Source organism: Vombatus ursinus, unplaced genomic scaffold, assembly GCF_900497805.2.
Source record: "Vombatus ursinus unplaced genomic scaffold, bare-nosed wombat genome assembly UNPS02010304.1, whole genome shotgun sequence".
Taxonomy (NCBI): Eukaryota; Metazoa; Chordata; class Mammalia; order Diprotodontia; family Vombatidae; genus Vombatus; species Vombatus ursinus.
This window is the reverse complement of record NW_020950082.1, coordinates 3422519-3446500: the sequence shown is the minus strand read 5'-3', so window position 1 is coordinate 3446500 and position 23982 is coordinate 3422519. Positions and strand designations below refer to the sequence as shown.

The 23982-nt window shown below is 37.8% G+C and overlaps 1 protein-coding gene across 1 annotated transcript in view; it reads left to right on the top strand.

The window, feature by feature from the left end:
• CLYBL (citrate lyase beta like) overlaps nucleotides 1-23694 on the top strand; it is a 371726-nt gene extending 348032 nt beyond the window's left edge. The window contains exons 9-10 of the mRNA XM_027854136.1: nucleotides 22480-22599; nucleotides 23571-23694. Coding sequence (XP_027709937.1) covers nucleotides 22480-22575 — 96 coding nt within the window. The 3' untranslated portion in view covers nucleotides 22576-22599; nucleotides 23571-23694. The remainder of the gene's footprint in view (nucleotides 1-22479; nucleotides 22600-23570) is intronic.
• The last annotated feature ends 288 nt before the right edge of the window (nucleotides 23695-23982 follow it).

The following is a 23982-nucleotide window of genomic DNA, read 5'->3' as shown; positions in this document are numbered from 1 at the left end:
TTAACATGTCCTTACATAGATTTCTTCATCATTGAACAGTTCTAATTTCACTCAGAGGAGTGAAATGAGATCAGTAAGCTACTGCAAAATAACAAAGCTTATATAAATAAGCAAAATCTTTATAGGCATATAATTATAAACAAATCTTAACAAAGGGCTATGGTTCAAGCTGGGGGCATTTCCTCTCGTGAAATAGCACTTCTCAGATAGAAAATACAAAAAATAAAATATCACCATGCTCTAAATATTGAAAGCAAATGATTTATGTAGGTATCTAATTTAATATCACACACCTCTTATTTGCATTTTCAAAAGCATAGCTTAACCGAAGGAATAATGTGTTATCCAGATGGCCTTGTAGCGGGCTCACTGAGAGAACTCAGAATGTCCATCCAGCCAAAAAATATTGTTTCTGTGCATTCCCAGGCCAGCAATCCCACTACCTCTCTTCAACTCAGATCAAAGAGATGAACTAAAGATTGGTATCTTTTTTTGTCAGTTGAAAAGAACTGTTTCCACTTAGAGACCATAGCACTACTACAGAGTACCCTTCTTTCCCCATCTCCCAAGACTCAGCCACCTTTGGCTGGAAGTCTGGATAATGAAATCAGAAACTGGCATTTCTTAGCAAAAGTGAAAGATGGAGGGAAATAAATCTACTTTTGCAATGTTTTTTACTAACTTCAGTTCCTCTTCATCTTTTCCATTTTTTTTTTGGATTATATGACACAATTTGAATTTCCCAACTATAATAGTAATGATATTTACTTCTAAACTTATTTTTCAATCGCCAATTATAAATTTTTGTAAAAAATAAAATCTTGAAATACTAGTGCTATTTGTATTCAACTTTATCCTGATTTCTGTTGACATGTGGTAGGATCAATACTAGAGGATGAGGGAGACCTTTTAAGGTTTTTTTACCCTACTTTGAAGAACCCTTAGAATGTCAGAGTTTTAAGACACCTGGGAGATCATCTCTTACAAGGATTCTTAACCATTTTTGTAGTAATCATTTTAGTAGACTCTGAGTGGACCAAAATGGATCCACTCACTCCCAGGTAAAAGTTCAAAATATACCTGAAACCTGTAAAACATACAACCACAAACCTACAAAACATAACAGTTATAAACAAGGTTTAAATAGGGTTGGGAATGCCAGGATATTTTTTCTTTGATATTATATATCATCTAAGAGGTACCTGACAGTTAGGGGGCACAGAGGATAGAGCATCAGGCCTAGAGTTAGCAAGACCTGAGTTCAAATCTGACCTCATTTACTGTTTTTGCGACCCTGGGCAAGTCACTTAATCCTCTTTGCCTCGGTTTCCTCATCTGTAAAATGAACTGGAGAAGGAAATAGCAAACTGCTGTAGTATCTTTGCCAAGAAAACCCCAAAAGGGGTCACAAAGAGTCAGATACAACTGAAAACAACTAAACAACAACAACATAAGGTTCCTATAAGGGTAAAGGAAAGGGAACATATGCCTCTGCAGTTTTCATTTGCGGGCGCGCACACACACACACACACACACACACACATACACACACACACACACACACACACATCCTCCCTCCAACTCTATTAAACTAGTTCTCTCTCCACTTAACCCAGAGTCCATATTTGACCCTCTACTTAAGGAACATTAGAATATTGGAAAGAAAGCTGATCCCAGTTATTAAATCTGGATTTGAAATACAATTCTGATAGTACCTCTGGAACCATAAACAAGTCATTTTACCTGGTATTCCCTCATCTATAAAATGGGGATAACAGCACTTTCTCCATTAGAAAATGTTTCCTTTTCTGAAAGTACAAAAGGTGATACTATTTTTTGCAAGGCTTCTAGCCTTCAGAAGGAGGCATGTCTTTCAGCTTTCTCTGGCTCCTCTAGCAGATGGAGCTGACCAGTAACAGGCTTTGTTTCTGAGGAGAAAAATGTGACTTCAATTTGTGACATTCCTCTACCTATACAATTGATTCTTTGGATTTTCATGTTTGAATTTCATTATTAGCACTTGTTAGGTGAGTGAATTATGTAGTCTCCAACTCTCCAATTCAGTGTATGAGTTTCACAAGCTCCAAAGTTCTTATTTATAACTTTGTAAAACTAAAGTGTTCTAAACTAAATGGTTTTTCCAGGTTATTGGTAGAAAAGGGGAAAGTGCTATTAGGAACCTGATAAGGCAAATAAATGAATGCAGGTACAGAAAGAGATATGAAGAGATAAAGCTTTAACTCAGCAGCTAAGTGGCAAAGTGGATACAGAGTACTAGCCTTGGATTCAGGAAGACCTGAGTTTGAATGCTGTCTCAGATGCTTACTAGCTGGTTGATCTTGGGCAATAACCTCTCTCTGCCTCATCTGTAAAATGGGAATAATAAAATAATAATTATTAGTAGTATAATAAAAATAAATAATAATAATAATTCTTCACTGGGTTGTTGTGAGGATCAATGATATGTAATGCCTTTTGCAAACTTTAAAGCATTATATAAATACTAGGTGCTATTATTACCTGGATATAGATGCCCAAAAGTTACCTACTTTTCAAATTAGGCAGATAACTATAAAGATTTATTTCTATCTATATAGATATAGATATAGAGGTAGCAGTAAATAAGTACAGATATAGCTGAAATGAATAATATCTCACATTTGTACATCACTTCAAGATTTTCAAGGCACTTTGATCACAACAGTATTGTATGGTAGCTTTTAAAAAAATTATAGACATAGATAATATCTAGAGATAGAGCTTCAAATATAAAGCAACATATCTATTTACTATTTAGGCAGCTAGGTGGTACAGTATATAGAATACTGGGGCTAAAGTCAGGAAGACGGATTCAAATCCAGCCTCAGACACTTACTAGCTATGTAAGTCACTTAGCCTCTGTCTTCCTCAATTCCCTCATCTGTAAAATGGGGATAATAATAGCACCTATCTCCCAGAGTTGTTGGGAGGATAAAACGTGACAATATATGTAAAATGCTTTGCAAAACCTTAAAATGCTAACTGGTATTATTGTTGTTATTATTGCTATCAGTACTAGATACAGTAACATCTATATTTGGACCTATATCTCTACAACTATCTGTATATAAATGTCAGGAATTAATACTGATATGTAATTTTAAAAGAAGGTACCTCACAAGTCTTTTGTGATAAAGTTTGTTTTGAAACCTTAAAGACAAATGAGGTAGTATTCATTTCATCTATATCTGTTCATCTGTATCTATATACAGTTATCCCTTTCACATCACCAGGGTTAGGGGCACACCACCACCACAATATGGAAAATCCACATAAAATTTTTTGGCCCTCCCTTCATACCCAGAAGAAGTTTGAATTATTATGCTATTAAAAGATTAAAAAAAAAAAAAAGGTGGCGCAGCGGATAGAGCACCGGCCCTGAAGTCAGGAGAACCTGAATTCAAATCCGGCCTCAGACACATAACACTCACTAACTGTGTAACTCTAGGCGAGTCACTTAACCCCAACTGCCTCATATAAAAAAAAAAAGATAAAATGTTGATATTATACAATACTATACATATATTTTATGCATTTCTAAGTTTCTAAAGTTTTTCTGTGTCATCTGCTGGCCTTCACGTGTCATCTCTGGCTTCCTCAAAACTCCAAAAAAAATTCCCTTTTAATTTCTTATGCCGACTTGTAATAATATCAAAACCGTAATGGGTAAAGTTACGGTGTGGAAGGGATAACTAGAGATAGTAACGTATCTCCATCTGTACCATCTCTGTACATAACTTTAAAAGTAAACACCTCATTGAGATCTATATCTATACCCACACACATTAATGTGTAACATCATGTAACTTCTTCCTTTATATTAATATATCAAAATAGTAATGTATATATCTATGGATAGAAATGTGACTATACATATAATTTTAAAAGAAAATACTTCAACAGACTGTTGTGATTAAACTTACTCTGGAAACCTTAAAGTGCTAGACAGATACAGTTATCATTATTCATTTAATCTAGCCTATGAGGACAAGAACGGAAAGGAATTTTGGATTTATTTTGGATTATGCCCATACCTGCAAAAAGACTTTGTGGCCTTAAAAGTCCATAGCCACAGCACCCTAGAAGAGAGGTATCAGACACATGGCCCATGTCCAAGTGGGCCCAAACCAGATCAAAATGTAATTAAGAAGTAATAACAAAATAAATTAAAATACAATGAAACACAGATAACATTAACATGTGGTTTTCTAAGTCAGTACGTATCATCAATATGAGGCAGCAATCCTTATGTCTGATTTAGCAGCCTCCATCTCTATTTGAGTTTGACACGACCTCTCTAGAAAGCCAGAGATGACAATATTATTCCATCAAAATCTACCTCTTTTTCTCCACCCAAATAACTCTAGCTTGTGTGGGGGATAAAGATTCTTTGTCTAGATTTTCCAAGTCTTGGAATAGTCTGGGTACAGGCATAGTCTCTCTATCCAAGAGTGATGTGATGTCACTCTCAACCCCTCATTGGACTGAGCTCATTTCTCTTATAAAGTCCACCTCTCATTAATTGTTAACCAATCAGAATTGATTACCATCCTAAGGAACAACCCTCTTCTAAGGCCATGTTAGCCATAAGACCACTTCTATGAGTTCTTTGGCATTCAGGAGTGTCACTGACCATTTATTAAAAATGCTGTCATTATTAATAAAATGACTGATTACAAAGAAAAAAAGTCTACCTCTTTTCTTTCTTTCTCTTTTTGTAATTTTCCTTTTTCTTCAGATAAGTTCATTTTTATACTTTTGTCACTGTGCCTATCTCTCCCTTTCTCTGCCTTCTCCTGTTTGTTTTTCCTTTTCTGTTGTTATCTGAGTATATCTTTTTTGTCTTTTTCTCTGTCTCTCTAATTATTTATCCAACTCAACTCAAGCATTTATTAAGTGTCTAGTATGGGCAAGACACCTGTGCTAGACACTGGAGATATAAAAACAAAATGAATAATTGCCCTGAAAGAAATTAATATTATACCATTATATTAATAATTAATTATTCATTGTGATCTACCTTTTTTCCTTCTATTTTCTATAAAGGCCTAACTCCTGTTAAGATCAGTCTTTGAAGAATATGGCTGATTGATGAGATTGCTCTTAACCCTCAAGGAACATGCTCATCAATTTTGGGCAGGATCCCACCCAACTAGGAGTTCTAATTTCTATTTAGATTGTAAACAGAATCTAGTCTAGTGGAGCCCTTCTGCTGAGGGAAGGAACCCCTGTCCTTGACCTCCACTCTTAAGAGTTTAGAATGACCCAGCTAATGAAGGAGAAAACCAGCCAGAGAGGTCCAGATGGAAATGCCTTCCCCCGCCCAGAGTGCTGGAGGCTGCTGAGTCTCACGATCAAGCCACGTTCTTGCTGAAGACTCTTAGCCCACCTCCTCATTAAATGTCTACCAATTAAAGTTGATTTTCCCGTGTCAGGGAAATTCTCTTTCAGAAGGTATTTAAGGCATTTCAGAGTCTTCCTTGGTATCTCTGGTTACCAAGAGAAACCACACTGACCATCAATTTATTGATTGCTGTCTAGCCTAATTAATAGGTTATTAATTACCCAGAACTTGTCTCTTGGGGTTTTCATTCATCCTGACCCTTGTGCCAAAGAATCAATATTCTACTGAAGGGATACCACGTTAAACAGATAAATATGCTGATGATTCTCAAATTTACCTTCCCTGCCCCAATCTCTCTCCTGACCTCCAATCTTGCATCTCCAGCTACTTTTCAAACATCTCAAACTGAATGTCCAGTAGACGTTTTAAACTCATTATGTCCAAAACAGAATTCATTATCTTTACCCCTAAACTCTCCCCCTCCTACCTTCCCTATTAGTATAGTGGGCAGCACTATCCTCCCAGTCTCACAGACTTGCAGTCATCCTCCTGGACTCCTCACTATCCCTCACTGTCCCCCCCCTCCCAATATCCAAGTGTTGCCCAGGCCTGCCGATTTCACCTTGGCGATATCTCTCTAATACATCCCTTTCTCTCTCTGATCCTGCCACCACTCTAGTGCAGGCCCTCAATCACCTCATGCCTCTATTGTTGGAATAGCCTACTGGTGGGTCTGCCCACCTCAAGTCTCCCCCCACTCCAATCCATTCTCCCTTAACCACTAAAGTAATTTTCCTAAAACACAGGTCAGTCATGTCACACACATACATACATACACACACACACACACATACCACCCCACACCACACCACATCATACCATTTAATAAACTCCAGTGGCTTCCTATTACCTCCAGGAAAAAAATATAAAAATGCTCCATTTGAATTTCAAAGCCCTTTATAATCTAGCCCCCCTCCTACCTTTCCAATCTTCTTACACCGTATTTCCCAACAAGTACTCTTTGATGCAGTGACACTGGACTTTTCTGACTCTTCCATGAACAGACGCTGCATCACTTAGCTCTGGGCATTTTCTCTGGCCGTTCTGCATGCCTGTAACATTCTCCCTCCTCCACTCCTGCTCCTGACCTCCTTGGCTTCCCTTAAGTCTCAACTAAAATCCTGCCTTCTACAAGAAGCCTTGCCCAACCTTTCTGAATTCCAGTGCCTTTCCTCTGCTAATTATTTCCTATTTATCCTGTACATAGTTTGCTTTGTATATATCTGTTTGCATGTTGTCTCCTCCATTATATTGTAAGCTCTTTGAGGGCAGGGACTGTCTTTTGCCTCTTTTTGTATCCTCATCGCTTAGCACAGTGCCTGGTACATAGTAGGTGCCTAATAAATGTTTACTGAATGAACATGATAATTTGAGGTAGAGGAAGAAAACATTAACAACTAGAGGGATCAAGAAAAACTTCCTATAAGACATGGCACAAAAGCTGAACTTTGAACCTTGAAGGAAACTGGGGATACTAAAAGGCAGGGGTGAGGAAAGAAGGAGGGGTACCTTTCAGGTACAGAGGGACACTGCCAGTGTAGACACTGAGGCACGACATAGAAATGCTAAGTTCAGAGAACACCTCCCTCTTTCATTCTAAATATATCTCTCCCTCCTCTCCTATCCAGCAAGCTTTCCTTTATAAAAAAGTTTAAAAATAGTTCAGCAAAACTAATACATCAGTCATCTGTGATGGCATATACAACATTCTGCATCCATAGTTCCCACCTCTCCAACAAAAAAAAAGAGTTGGATTTTCCTATCCCTTCTCCCCAGGCAAGCTCAGTCATTATAACTACACAGCATTCAGTTTTATTCTTCTTTCTATTTATATTGTTGTAGTCTTTGTATATGTGTGTATGTATATTATATAAATGTCATATATATGTGGATATATAGTTTTCCTCATTCTGCTGATTTCACTCTTCATCATTTCATTAATTTCTCATACCTGAAATGTCTTATAATATAATAATATTCAACTTTATTCATGTATTTATTTAGCCATCCCACAACCAGTTTGTTTCCTATTTTTTCCAGTTCTTTGCTACAACAAAAAGTGTGGCTATGAATATCCTGATACATACGTGGGCCTTTCTGTCTTTGACCTCTTTGGGGTATATGCCTACCAGTGGAATCTTTAAGTTATAGTAGTTGGACATTTTAACCACTTTTCCCCCCACATAATTCTAAATCATCTTCCACATTTATTGGATTAATAAAAACTCCTCTAACAGTGTATTAGTGACCTCCTGCAGCCCCTTGAACTTTCTGACTCCTTCCATATTTGGTCATCTTTACTGTTTTTAATTTTAAAAGTAGACGCATGGAATGTGTTTCTCTATCTCTGCCTCTCTCTTTGTATCTATCTCTCTGTTTCTCTATATCTGTGTCTTACACACACACACATTCAAACACATTTTTAAAGGTAAATTTCTTTTTACTTGTACACTTTAAATTGATAGCCCCTTCCCCACCTTAGGGAGTTAGTAGTTCTCAAAAGAAAAAAAAAAGTTTCTTACCTAAAGAGAATGGAAAATATCTTCATTCCCTTTGTATATACCTGTAGCATCTAGTATATTAACATTTAAAAAGTGTGCATTGAATAATTATTGTTTTACTGACTCAAAGTCCTGACAGGCAGAAAATTCTGAAGTGATTAAGTGCCCTCTTTGAAGAATGGCACCTTCATCAGGACATGTTATTAACAGACCTGACCTTTTGCCATCTTCTCCTGAAACTAAAGAAGACATGTGACATTTCTGATCAGTTTTAATTGGGAAATGTCAGCATCAGTAAACTGAGGAAATCTTACTAAGTTCAAAGGAATTTCTATCCAATTACAGTCCCTATGTGTCTTACATATAAACAACTATGTATCTCACAGAACTAAATATGTCAATGTACAATAAAGGTTCAAGGACTTGTTGCAATAATGCACATAATTTTCACAAAATATCATGAGAACAACATTGAAGAAGGGAGCACTTGCACTAGAGAAATCACAGCTCTACCCAAGTTTCATAAGATTTAAAACACAGGTTTCTAGATTGTAAAGATTTGTAAGAAGTAAGCACAAAATCTTATTTGCCAGTGTATGCCACCTTTAGATTTTAATATTCCTAAATAAATGGGATTTTCATCAAATACTGTGATAATGTTCAATTGACCATCTTTCACATAATGTTCAGGATTTTTCCCCTAGGAAGCCTTAAATTCGATTCAACAAACATCATGATATACTGACTATATGCAAGATACTACCAAAACTAAAGGGAAGATAGATCCTTCCCTCAAGGGGATTACATTAAAAACAAAAGCTTACCTGCTTCTACAAAACATTCAGAGATTCCCCATTATTTTGTTTGTAATAGACAATTTCCCCTATTTATCACTTTTCTCAGGTATATTCATTCAACAATTTTGAGTATAAGAATGGAAACCAGGGAAGGAACATATACAAAAGTCACTGCAGAGATCATATCACAGATGAAGTTAGTAGGGGTTGGCAACTTTTTGGATAGGAGAGTAGAGGGAAAGAAAGGAACAAGGCTGACTTTGAATTTTAACCATGGGTGACTAGAAAAGCATAATCCCTCAGAAATGCAGACATCAAGGAAAAGCAGATTTTAGAGAAGAGATGACATGTTCAGTTTTTATACCTGGAATCTGAGGTATTGATGGAATGACGATAGAGACATCCCATGAGCAGCTGGAAAACAGGACTGAATCTTGGCAAAGAGGTGCAGGCTAGACCCTGTGAGTCATTCACATAAAAGTGATAGCTGAGTTTGTGGAAATGGATTGTTTTAGGAAAAGAGTAAAGAGGGAGCAGGAGGAGAGTCAAGTGTAGACACTTGGGGAATATCTACATTTAGGATATGGGAGAAGTCAGAGGAGGAGAGGTTGGAGAGACAGGAGGGGAATTAGGAGAGTTTACAGAAGGCAAAAGGGATGAACGTTTCAAGGAGGGAATGGTCAGCAGTGGAGAGGTCAAGAAAGGTCAGTACTAAAAAAAAAGTCATTGGATTTATATATTGATTAGATGTCATTAGTAACCTTCATAGAATCATTGATTTATGGCTAGAAAAGACTTAGGAGGTCATCAGGTCTCACACTGTCATTTCATGGATGAGGAAACAGGTTCAGAAAAAGTAACTGACTTGCCCAGGATCTCACAGTTAGGAAGTATCTGAGGCGGGATTGGGTCTTCCAGACTGCAAATCCAACACTCCATCTACTTGGGGCAGCAAGATAGGGGAGTGGATAGAGGCAGGAAGAATCATCTTATCCGGCCTTAGACATTTAATAGTTGTGTGACCTTACATAAGTCATTTAACCCTCTTTGTCTCAGTTTCTTCATCTATAAAATGTGCTGGAGGAAGAAACGGCAAACCACTCCAGTATCTTTGCCAAGAAAACCCCAAATGGAGTCACTTTTTAACAACAAATCCACTATGATGGGTTGCCTCCCATCTTCAAGAAAATAGTTTCTGTAGAGATAGAATGATGTAGTAAGAATTTTGCAAAGCACTTTACTTATTTTATCTCATTTGATCCCCACAATAACCCTGTGAGGTAAGTGCTTTTTGATCCTCATTTTACAAATGAAAAAACTGAGGCTGAAAAAGGTTCAGAGATGATCATAACAACAGCATTTATGTTCACTTTAAGGTTTGCAAAGCACTTTATAAATATATCTCATTTTATTTTACAGACGAGGAAACTGAGGCTGAGAGAGATTAAGTGGTACTTACCCAGTGTCATATAGCTAGTAAAAGTCCTGAGGCTGGGTTTGAACTCAGATCTTCTGGACTTAACCAAACTGAGTCATAGGATCATAGATTTAAGTGTTGGAAGGAAACATCAAAGCCATGGAGCCTTACTGTTCTTCCAATTTCCAGTCATCTGGGAAACTGATTACTGTTTCTTCTAAATTGCTTCTTTTTATTTTATCTTATAAAGTTATAAAACACCTTCACTGAAACAGCCTTTTTCTCCCTCCTGTCTTCGCCCCACATGTAGTTTTGTTTTTTTTAAAGACAATTTAGAACATGAATCTAGCAGCGAGACTATCCTTTTATTAAGGGGATTTGTTCTGTGAAGTTTGGATTCAAAGGGCCACACTTGAGGATCCTGAGGGCCACGTGTGGCCTCAAGGCCACAGGTTCCCCACCCCTAGTCTAGCCTGTAAGCAGGAGACCATCATATATAGGAGACTCCACATCATCTCCTGCTGCAGGAGGGACAGGGAAGAAGGGGAAAAGACAGCCCTGTAATCATGTGAACCTTTTCCAAATTCTCTTTTGTTTCTGCCCCAAGGTTACTGAGAAGCACCTCAGACAGGGCAACTTTTCCTATTTCTGTTTGTTGGAAAGTCATAAGGAGGCAGCAGATGGATCCCTGGAATTTTCTCAGGACCATCATTGACCTGGCAGGAGGAATGAGGCTGTCAAGCATACGTGACCTCCATTTTCCCGCCTTCCTGGAGGCTGGCATCAAGTACCTATTGTAATTTCCTGAGGTTCAGCATCAGATATCCTGAGCTGGTATGTTAGTGTTCTAGGGTAAGGAGTGGAAAGGAGGGGTGCTTCCCTCAAGGTTTTCCTAATTTCAAAGCTCAGAGACCATGTATTGCTGCCTTGGTATATTTATGCTAAATCAGTTTAGTAATATACCAACACCAAAAGCAAGTTCCCCTCTCAGCATTTTTCCCTGATGCTCTGAAACCTAAGGTTTGTTCTAGCATTTCAAGAGAGTCTTCATGGGCCACAGGATTTTTATAGCCCTTTCCAATGAGGTAACATATTTGTTCACATCCTTCATATACTCAGGAGGAATTGGAGGTCCTTAATGGAATTCCTTGCAATGTTCTCCTGATGCCTTTAAAGTAGAAAAGGGAGTAACTGTTAGAGCTTAGACTTCCCCATATATATACTGTCACTGCTCACCAAAAAGCTGCCTGTCCATGTAAATTAAAATATTACTAGCAGAGATTCCATGATGAAATATGCTACTTAAAATAAATTTTCACAAGACACATTTTTAAATTTAACCTTCATTATTGGCATTTTCTCCATCACTTCCTTAAGGATAGACAATCAAAAAAACAACAAATCGAGCCTTGATTTGTAACTTACTGATTTTAAGGGTATTAATTCTCACACTGAAAACTTAATGATCTTCTCTAGCCAGTAGTAGCTGGATCCAGCACACTTCTGATGCTGCCCACCTCCTGGCAAAGAAGTGATGGACTCAGGCCACAGAATGAAACACAGAATTTTTGGACATGGCCAATACAATAATTTTTTTTTTTACTTGATCATGTGTATTTGTTACAAGGGTTTGGTTTTTCTTCCTTCTTCCCAAGGAAAAAAGAGGTCAGGGGCAGGGGGAAGAGAGAAAATAGCTTTTTGTACATTGAAAAAGTAAAATTTAATTTATAAAAGAACACTGGTAATGACAGAGGGGTAATAGTTGCAATGATTTCAATAGCAGATTTACTTTTTAAACTAAATATAGAGTTAATATAGCCTTTGTTTATTACTTAGGGACAAAAGCAACTAGCTGCTGAAATTAAATTCACAACCTATTAGAACACAAACAAGCAAGGCAGTCTGGTGTTAAATTTAATACATACTTTTAAAAATAGGCTACATGTAATAGAGATTCACAGTTTGATAACACTCCTCTTTTTTCTGTTTCTTGAATGTGGAAACATTGATGTTTGTCAGGTTTGTAATAAAAGACAAAATTTTAAACCAACAAAAGATTAACAAATAAAGTTTTAAACTCTATATATACCAAAGTGAGTTCTTTACCTTCAAAAGCAAAAGCAAGACTATAATGTCATCCTGTCATTTTCACTGAAGCCTTTTTATTTTTCAAGGCTGAGATACCATTCATATGTCCCATTGTAACGACTTCACTCATTAAAAAATAATATTTTGCCTTTTTGATATAATACTAGTTTTATTAATAAGCTTAGAAGTTGCATTGGTCTTTTAATCTAACTCCCAAAAGCAACTATAATACATTTCCTTTCTTTTGTGATTTCTCTAACATTGTTGCATCTCTCCATCTTACTTTTAGAAAAATAACTAACCCAGTGGTTTAGAAAAGTAATTTTTGTTGTCATTCAGTCCTGCCCTGTTCTTCATGACCCCATTTGGGGTTTTCTTGACAAAGATACTGAAGTGGTTTGCTATTTCCTCCTCCTCCAACTCATTTTACAGATGAGGAACTAAGGCATAGAGAGTTACATAGCTGGTGTCTCAGCTGGATTTGAATTCAGGTCCTAATGCTCCAGGTCCCATGCTCTAAGAGGCACTGTGCCACCTAGCTGCCCATGGAGAAAAAAATTAACTCAGCTCAATATTCTTTTGAGCTACTGGATATGTGGGGTGGAGGAGTGATGAGAAAGATGGAGGACGATAGTAAGGGGTAAAAGGACCTCTCATAGCCTACATTATGATGCAAGAAAAAGACAACATGTCATAAAGAAAAAGGAATTTGCTTTAGAGTTAAGAAGACCTGGGTTCAGGTCCTTCTATTTACTCTGTGAATCTGGACAAATCACTTAAATTCTCAGTGCCCCCAGGCAGCCTCTAGTACTATAAGCTACAGACAATGTGCTGGTCCACATTGACAGAGTTTCCACATCAGGAGTTCCCACTGATTAAACTCACAAGTCTCGACCAAAAATGAGTTTTTATACAAATGATGGAAGAAGCCATGCATCATGGCTAGGGAGTGCTGTGTCACCAGCTTAGAAAGGATTCTCAACTTGCAGTAGCCAGGAATAGGAAGGTACCTCACCATGGCCACTTCAGATACTCCCATCTGACAGCAAATTATACATTGATGAGCTAAGACTTGGCTTTTCCCTCTTGTTGTAACCATAGCTGTATAAGTAACTATGCCCCAGACTATGCCAGGGTAGGGAACAAAATCAGTAGGCAGTGTACGTGTGAAGTGCCTAAGAAAGAGTGAATGTTATGCCATCCTATGTCCAAAAGGAAAAACAGAGGTTATTTCTGGGTCTCAGTTCAAGGGGTCAAAATAGAGACCCTGGATAGACTCCAATGGCTAGAATTTTTGTTTTCAGTGTTTTATACCATTTTTGTGACTTGTCCAAGAGCCCCAGTAGATTCTAGATCCCCCAAAGACTGGAAGCTCCTTGGGAACAGGGACTGTTTTTGCATTTCCTTTGTATCCCAGTGCTTAGCACCGTGCCTGGCACATAGTAAAATGCTTAGTAAATGCTTGTTGACTGATTGATTGACTAGGAAACAAGTCTCTCCTGACCTGACTCCTCACAGACCAGTGTGCTTTACTTTAGCCCATACTACCTTTCTATAGCATCTGTTCTCAGGATGTCTCAAACTAGACCTGAGAGAAACCCCAAGTTACACATTGCCAGAGAAAGACCCCGAGTTACACATTGCCAGAAAAAAAGATAATGCCTCTAACTTAAGTCTCTGCTGGTGCATTTAGGCCTTGGTGACCACCAAGTTTGCTGGTGCTCCCCACCCCCTGACAAAATTATTTTATTCTGATTTTGTGTACGTTTCACATTTACTAATCTCTACAGAAATTGTTCCTCCTCCCCAGCCAGCAGAATGTAAGCTCCTTGACAGCAGACACTGGTTCATACTGTCTTGGTATCATCAGTAGTATCTAGCACAGCACTTGGTACATAGTACAATTTAATAAATGTTTACTGAATTAGACTGAATTTTAAAATCTTTTTGAGCATATATTTTATATCTCCTTGGTAGATTATGAATTCCTTGGAAGCACTGACTATATTAGGATCATAGACTAAAGCTGGAAGAGACTTGAGTCACCCATTTATTTTGCAGATAAGGACACAAATAGCAAATGTCAAAGGCAGAATATGAACCCAGGTTTCAATCCCAGACCTTTTCCACTAAACCATTCTAAAGAGAAATATAAACACAAGTTGGCAAGAGCCAACAGCTGCATTAGTCATAGTACTTTTCTAAAGCACCTAATGGGCAGGTGGGTGGCACAGTGGATAGCATACTGGGCCTGGAACCTGAGTTCAAATCTGGCCTCAGACACTTACTAGCAGGTTGACCCTGGGCAAGTCACTTAACCTTGTTTGCCTCAGTTTCCTCATCTGTAAAATGAACCAGAGAAGGAAATAGCAAACCACTCCAGTATCTCTGCTAAGAAAACCCTAAATGAGATCACAAAGAGTCAGAAATAACTAAACAACAAAAAAAACACCCAGTGGAGTTCTCAGTCCTCACTGGGTACTTAATAAGCATTGACTCACTGAACATTATCACAAAACATAATACATGTACGCCACAAAAAAAAAGTCTTTCAGACAAAGGGGAAGTAGAGGAAAAGTTGGTGATTAGGAAGACTGAAGTAGGGCTAAGGAGCTTGAAGCAACCTGGTTTTCCCTCTGTTTGGAAGTGAAACAGTCAGGCATAGGTAGTAGGATAGAATGCCTTACATAGGCAAAAAGGGGAGGAGTGATTGTGCCTTCAACAGCATGAGCACATGCTTCTTTGTGACTGTATCAGTCATAAAGCCCCAGGAGGTGCATGGCTTCTACAGCATACTTGGGTAACAGAGAGGTACCGAGGGAGGGAAGAAGCCACATTCACCCCAGGTAAGTAGAGATTTTTTTTAACCTCTTACAAGAGGTGGGCTGTCTCTGTCTAAGCTGAGATGCCATTAGAGTGATGTATAGTTTCCTCTAGCTAAGATGAAGCCTACTAGAGAGAAATCTTCATGGGAGAAGCATGAAATGGAATAAACACTCAAAAGACAGGGGTTCGAGTCTCAAATTCCACCACTGACTAGCTGTATGACATCAAGCAACCCATTTCACCTCTAATTTCCCCACATGTAAAATGAGGGGGCTAGACACCACCATCTCTGAGGGTCATCTAGGATGACCTGATTTTAGTTCTTTGATCCTAGAGGGAAAAAGGTCTCAAGGCACCCCACCTTTCCTCTGTGTCCAAAAGAGCAAAATATGGAGCCCCAGGAATACAATGTGCTTGAAAACACAGGAAGGATCTAGGTGAGAGAGGAAGTTTGATAATGAACCAGATAAATGGTGGTTCATAGAATCTTAGCACTGGAGGTCATTTAGACCAGCATCCAAATGAAGCATGAATCCCTTCTACAGCACCCCTCAATATGTCTAACTCCTTGTGTGTGTATACACACACACACACACACACGTGTACATGCACACACTTGTATACACACACAAGAAATGAGACATTTATGTCTATAAAGCTATATATTTATGTCTATATACACATACATCTGCAAGTATGTACATATATTTATTATATATTACACATATGATATATTATAAAACAACAGTGCAGCAGAGATACGGGTGTTTAGAGGAACAGTCATTATACCAAGTTTTCACATAAAGTTCTCCATTTAACAAATTAAGTACAGCCTGCTCTCTACTAAAAGATGCTAGGAAAAAAGATGACTAAAAATGATTTATTCTTTCTCAGAATGCTAAGACATCTATTATTTGTACTATCCATTTGTGTACTTAATCAGTTACTGTCTTATGTTGTCATTTGGGTGTTTTGCATGTGGGTGTGTATTCTGGCGGCAGGACCCATGCACAGCATCTGGTACGTGCTCAGATATTTAATAAGCCTCTTCACCTGGGATGTGACTCGCCCTCCCCACTCCCAGACTCAGATGGGGTCAATATAGTCAGCAAGTCTGTATGGCTGTTTGGAAATAAGAAGGACAAGGAACAGGAAAATACTGATTTCCAGTTTATCATCCCAAAAACCTACCACATCACAGTGGCTACCTGTAGGAGTATAGCCTTGGGCAGCAGTGGAAAAAATGAAGAAAGGGCCCAGATCAATTTAATAAATATCTAAGAATTTAAAAACACTAAAAAGCCTAAGTATCTTGAAACTTCTAACGAATAAGAGAATAAATAAAGCTTATCAAGGAAACAAACTTAATAAACTTGGAAAATAACAAATATTATCAGTCAGGAAATGAAAAATAAGATGAGAAAGTTTTTTGGTTTTGTTTTTTTAAAACAAGGATACAAACCCCAAGGAACTCACATTTTCCATGACTGTTGAGTGTCCTCCCAAGATCCCTATGAGGCCCAACATCCCCTTCCCCTGAACCAAGTCATCTATGATGGTCCACCACAATGGTTCATTTGTAACAACCCATGATTGTGACAGTAGTCGTCTGCATTCCACTTCCAATAACAGCTCCTGTGGAAATTCTGAGTACCCTGGGAAAGACTAACATGGTCTTCAGAAATAAGAACTGCACCACTGGTGGACAAATTTCTTCTCTGCAAGTCAAGTCATCCATTCATGACAACTGTCCCTGAACCCCCAGAGCACTCAGGAACTTTCCAGGTTGCTCCTGGAATGATCCAGTGACGTGGTTCAGGAGGTCATGAGGAAGTAGCATGTCCATAAGCCCAGCAAACCCAGACCTAAGCCCCCGGCTGTTCCTGTATTCTAAAATACACTGGGGGTCAAAACCCATTCCCCACTACCCCTTTTCCCCATCCTATCCCTTCCGTTCCCATTTCCACCTGGCTACTTAAATTAAGCAAGCTGCTCAAATGCAGAGGTTTGGTTTTTGTTTTTGTGGATCTGTGCAAAACATCAAAAATGAAGACAGGAATTTTTTTTTCTTTTTGCTATCCAAATCATGTATGTGATTTTCAGAAGCTTCAATAATTTTGTTTACTTTGTACTCAACAGAAACTAATACATTTCGAGCAGCCGTCTGAAAAAAATATATACATATAGGTATGTATGTGTGTGTGTATATACATAAATGTATATTAAAATACACATACATACAGGGTATTTCTGAGGAATGACTGAAATATACTGGATAATTGAATTTTTAGTAAATCTGCATTCTCACTATGGTAAATCATTTGGAAATGGGATTTTCATAGTCTCAATATTTTCCAAGAAGTCATAATATAGTTTTGCCCAAAATAGTCCCAAATCCTTCCTAGTAACCAGGATCTGGAAAAAAAAACATAACTAAGAATTGCAAAGTAGTAATTTTCCTTTGTTATGTGCTTTAACCAAATCTAAATTGCTGCCCCTTGGTCTTTTTTTGGGGGGGTGGCATATTCCTTATTTCCTAGAGCTCTAAGAAAGCCAACATCCTCAATAAGGGCAGTTTAACTCCCTGTGAGATACATTGGAATAATTTACCCCAGTCCTGTGGTGCCCCTATTATAGGGCCTAGGAGTCCTGACACTCACTCTACTGAGCATTAGCTGTCCATCTTCAGTATTATGTTCTCTGCAGAATATCATACCTGAATTCAAAGGAAGCCAGATCAAAAAGGATTGATTATTACTTTTCCAAGGGTCCTGATAGGTAGGTTAGATCACAGGTTAAGAAAGGGGCATTGGCTATCAAAGGTTTTCAAGAAAGAGGGACAGTGAAGCTAGAATTAGCATGGTTGTGGCAGGCCATGGAATATTGAAGGAGTAGGTGATGGCCTGTCATTAATTAATAAGGACTCATTGCATCATTATAGAAAGTGAGTTTAGGGAACTGGACACAAAGATTTTAGGAAGAAGGTAGATTCCAAATCTCAAAAAGAAATTTGTAAGGATTATAAAGTGGAGATTTCAGAGATTAGTTAGGTTGAGTCATCAACTGAGAAACTAACTGGCCAAAAAGTTTAGAGAACTACTGGAAACTATTTCCACCCTGAAGGGAACATTGTGATGGCTGTACTTACGTTTTATTATTAATTCTGACAGGGAAGATCTTATCTTAGGGAGCATAGCAACACTGTCATCAGGATATGCTGTAAATACATCCTTAGATACTAAAGCTCAAGTTACTTGAAAATAAAACAAATGGGAAAAATAGTAGACCAATTACAGTAATCTGAAATTTTTCTGGTTAACCCTAGAAAAAAATTCCTCAAGGACTAAGCTCCAGAAATGCTAGAATAATTTGAGTGTGTTCTCTTATAAACATAGTTATCATCATCATCATCATCATCAAAGCATTACCTATCAGAAAATAAGTCAAATTCTCTCCAAGAAATAAGTAACTTGTCAGGACTGGAAAGAGTTAAAGTAAGTTATTGCCAGAGAATTACTGAAGCATTAGGGAAAATAAAGCCCAATATTTACTAAGTTCCCTCCATAAAATGCTACGTAAATATGAACTATTAATACACATAGTACTCATCAAAGTGAAATTATACTTAAGAACTTCAATGCTTTCATGGATCCATTATCTCTTCAGTGTGGATAACCCTTCCAGTGGTGCCGATAGCAACCTACCAGTCACCAGTTTCTTTACATAGAAGTAGTAGTTGAATTTATGGGAATGAATGAAATCACCAAGGGAAAGAATGTGGAAAGAAAAGACAAGAGGACAAAAAACGAATTTGTTTTTTTTTTTTATCACCAGTATATCCCATTAGCACTTACTTGCTATTGAAATCAATAAAAAAAAACATCTGGACAAGTAAGTATTTACTTTGAATCTTTGGGTTTATTAAGGTTTCTGCAATGCTACCTCAACCTAACATTTTCATACATGTCATTTTAATGGTATTTTTCTTACCTAAATATATCAAAAACTAAGGAAACATCATCTAACTGAAATGGCAAGTGCTATACTATGAAACTAATAGCCAATCTATGATAATTCACAAAGAGAAATTTAAAATTCTCACCAAAAATCTAAGTAGCTTCTTGCTAAATGCATTATTCTTGCTGATAGAGCTTTGAGATTTGGGGATCACAAAAGTGTATTCTCAAGCTGCACATAAAAAAATCTATGAAACACATCAGAGAATAATTGATAATCCCAGCTAAAGAAGCTGTAAATGAGATAAAAAAAGGGTACACAATTCTCAGTCTTTTAATATGGAACCTTAAAAGTGGTAAGAATGTGGGAGACATAAAGTAAAAAAAAATAGAACTGAATGCTCCAGATTGAGGTCAATAATGCAAACCAAGCAAAACTCATTCATGGAACAAACTAGGAAATTGCCTCCCTGTGTTGAAAAACTATAAGGAATATTCCCTTTTTGATGTGCATATGGAACTCTGACGCATGTTGCAGATTCAGGGAACATGGCATGTGCCCAAAGCTGTCATTTCCATTCCATGTGCATCATTTTGATTTCATGTGCATCTATGCTAATTTCCTTTCTCCAGCCTATTATTGAGGCCTTAGCAGGACAGATGTGCTGTTTTACAGGGCAATAATCCACTTGGTGGGTGGATAACCAGGCGGCCTTTGGTCTTCATCATTTACTTCAATAAGAAAACTAGACTATTGCCTTGTAAAACAGCATGTGTTCCATGCCCCGATTTCACATGTAACCTAACCTATGGAACATCCTCTGGACTGCCAGCCAAATATATAAATGTTTAGGAGGATAAAGAGCAGCACCGATGCATCTGGGGGGGGATTTTTTTTAATCATAGTTAAAATCAATAATGCAATTTAAAAATGTAAATTATTCACAGCCATAGGGCCTGACCAAAATTCAGCCCAGTCCTGAAAGAAATCAGGCAGGGAACAATTTTTTTTTTAAACAAAACTAATCAAGATAGAAAACGTGACCAAAAATCCAATACTTTAGGCTACTGATGCATCATCTCATCAGTTGTGTCATTACTAGGCTGGGAAGTATATAAGCACAGCTGGGGAAAATGTCATGAACTGGGTTTTATGGTTTTATGGAGAGGCAGGGTGGTGTAAGGAAAAGAGCACCAAACTAGGAGTCAGAAGACCTGCGTTTGAATTCGAATTCTATATTCTCTGAGCTCAGTTTCTTCGTCTGTAAAATGAGGACTGCCAACTTGCCAGCAGGTACTTAACACTATCCTACTCAGAGAGCTGTGATGAGGAAAGTGGCTTATAAAGAAACTACATACTACTAAGAAGGGAAATTCTTGACCTAAGGGGGATAAGTGACCACTATGCATACAGGGAATGTTTGCCTCAGCCCTTTACTTAATAGTTTTCTCTCAAGCAACTTCTTATCTTATGGGCATCAATAGATGTTTTGTGATAAATTTCAACAAATAAATAAATGTTGTTTAAAAATATTGATGATGAGAGCAGAAAGATACCATTGACCATTGATAAAGAACTGCGTAGGATGATCTTACCTGTGTCATGCTTTTCATCAGTATAGTTTAGAAGCAATGAAGGAGAAAAAGGAAGGAAGGAAAGAGGATGAGAGAAAAAAAGGGAGAGAAAAAGAAGGAAAGAAAGAGGGAAGGAAGGAGGAGAAAGTGCTTTGTACAGAATTAATATATAATAGGAGTTATGTAATATGATATATTGTTTATAAGTTGTTTGGTTTATTTGTTTTTAATGTTTAATCTTTCTCTAGGCAACTTCGGCTGCCTCTCAATAGTAGATAAAGAACTGACTTTGGAGCTAGGAAGATGTAATTTCAAATCCAGCCACTACCACAGTTGGCTATGGGGTATTTGGGAAGTTATTTAAGCGATCTGTTCACATGGTAACTCTCTAAGAATAAAAGTTTCAGAAAATCTATCAACATAAGTTGGTGGAAGAACCTCTCTCCCTTATGAGTCCCTATCCCAGCAATCACATATTCAAGGCTAGTTAAAATTGCCTTTATTCAAAAAGACACCTAACTTTATTATAAATTCAGGATTTTATACCATTATTTTTGAGAGCTTCCTCATGTTGTATAATACTATTCTAAAGACCTCACAAACCCCACCAAGCAGGTGGGGGGGGAGGAAAGTAGAAAGGTGAATACTGACAAAGGTGTCCCTAAAACTATTCAATGCAACAATCTCTGATGGAGCATATGGAAATGACTTTAATGTACACATGTACATTATCACCACTAACAGCATGTAGAAACCACATACCCAGTCCATCAAGACCATTCCCACTTCCCACTCCCACTCTGAATCCTGAAAGTGAGACTGGAAAGACAGAGATGAAAAAGAGAAGCTAGCAAGTATATCTCTATACCAAGATATTTATTTCAGATTCTAGTCATCTAACCTTTCCCTGGTACAATACAAAAGTGGTTAATATTTTCTTCTAACAAATCCTTGCCAATATCTAAATATCTTTAAGGGCAACATCACGATGCAGGTTGTTTCAGTTGTCATAACTGGTGTGTCAGCAACCTGAATCCTTTCTATTAATTTTATACTTCAAGCTTTCTCTATATAGTCTTATAATAATCATAATAAAGGACATTCACATAGCCTGTTAAGGCTTACAGAGTGCTTTTACATATATTATCTCATGCAATTCTCAACAACCTATATATTATTTTTCTCCAGATGAGGAAACTAAAGCTTAAAGACCTAATTACGCCCATGGCCTTACAGCTAATATGAGCAGAAAAGGGGAAAATTCTGAATCCCGATATCTACGGACTCCAAGTTCTGTATTCCTTTCCACGCCACACTCTGTATTAATCACTTAAGTGTACACTAACCCTGTGTTCTGTTATGGCTCAAAATAAGTATATTCTCCTCTCCCCACATTTTTAAAATGAAACTATTTAAAGCTAATCAATCATCACAGGATATTACTGTTTTCCAGTTTTTAAGCAAAGATTTTTCCAAATATTAGGTATAGGAAAAATATGAGACAGGGTATGTTATAATAAAGACCTGTATTCATCTACCTGGCAACTGACTTTGAGGATCAATCTACTTTTGATTTCTTCTTAATATCAAGAGTTAAACTGTGTGCATGTCTTCCCACACATTGTGATTGGGTGTTTTTCATCTTCTTTAAAACCCTGAACTTCCCTCCCCCTTCTTCCCCCCTTCCCAATCCCTTTGGGAGGAGGGGAAATCAATCTTGCCTTTGTTATTTACTTTGGCCTTCTCAAAAGTCTATGTAAGAAAAGTCAGTATGATTCAGGTGGGATCTAATGTTCTTGTTTCACAAGTGTGTGCGGAAAGGAAGCCTATAATTTCCAAGCATTCTTTCAGGAAGTTTGTATTCTCTGTTTTCTAGGGAGCCTTTACTTTCCATGGGAGTATGATAGACATGCCATTACTGAAGCAGGCACAGAACATTGTTACGCTTGCCACAGCCATCAAGAAAAAATGATCTGCTAAAAGAAACTCTCCCCAGGTGGGCGGAACATATACAGTGGGTTTCTTAAAGAGGGACTGTCACACTGGGGACTTGTTGGTATGCCAGATTGGAATATAATTCCATTTAGAGCTCATGTTAGTTTTTATTTTGGTTAATATACTGGAGCACTTCTCCCAACTACACCTTATCAGAAAGATGGGCTTTCTCCCCTTTGGCCCCAAACTTAAGGTCTCACAGTGTTTTTCCTACTATGATGTATAAACTGGCTTACAATTTCACTGGTCTGTCAAACCAATGGAAAAAAGGATTTGAGAGGATGTTGAACCTTTATTCAATCATATACTTCCCAATCATTCTCACTCTGTTAGAAATTGTTGTTCACTTGTCAGAATGAAATCACATGCCACAAATGTCCCCTTTTATAAAATGTTAAATTAAAAGAATGACGTCTGCTTCAAAAATATGGAGGAAAAAAATCAGGTTCTGGGAATGAGTAGATCACTTACTCTTATTTGTTTATGAAAATATCTTTTTAAAAATAAATATTCCAGGTTGGGTTCTAGGTTTAATAAAAAAAAATTAATGAAATATATGTATACATGAAAGAGACTTTATCCTGTGTGAATGTTTTGGGTCCCTAGTTACAGATAATTAAAAAATAAATTCAAGAAAACTCCAGACTCTCTGATGTCACTCCCCCCCCCCTTTATTTCCCTGTTTAACTGTTTGCCATTCAGGCTGTTTCCCCCCCTGTAAATGTATGGTGGGGACAAGACTCCATCTGCAATAAACTTGTACTCTGAGAAGACACAATACAGCTGAACTGGTGCATATGGTCTCCAGTCAGATTTGCATCACATTAGAGATACTGCTACAGGTCATATGGGCGGTGTGGTTAACGGGCTTAGTAAAGCTGTTTTGAAGAGGTTAACCCAGCTTGTAGTAAGGGTAAATAAACATAACAACCAGCCATTGTTCTCTATTCAGCATGTACTCTTATATTGAAGGCTAAAGGGTATTGAAGCCGGCCGAGGATCAACTTGTGGTTGCCAGAGGACGCCAATGAAGTTTGAAACACCAACAATCAGAGATTTTGTTTCTGTTCCTCATTAAATCATGAGCTTTTGTGTGCAGGCTCTGAACGACTGTTCTTTAAGAAATTAACAGAATGGGAAGTTTTAAACTCTGCACCAACCTTTTCATGACCTACACAGCAGCAATGCTGATACACTTAGACAAACACCACGGGGAAGGCTGTTCTGTTTATTTAAATTTGTAAATAGAAAACAGTTGTTTTTTAGTTTCATTTTTCCCCAGACCACCCCCTCCTCCTCCTCCTCCTCCATGTCCGTCTTGGGTATGTCCTATATGGCCCCTACGACATCTCCCAACCAGGGGCTGATCTTTCTTCCCCAGCTC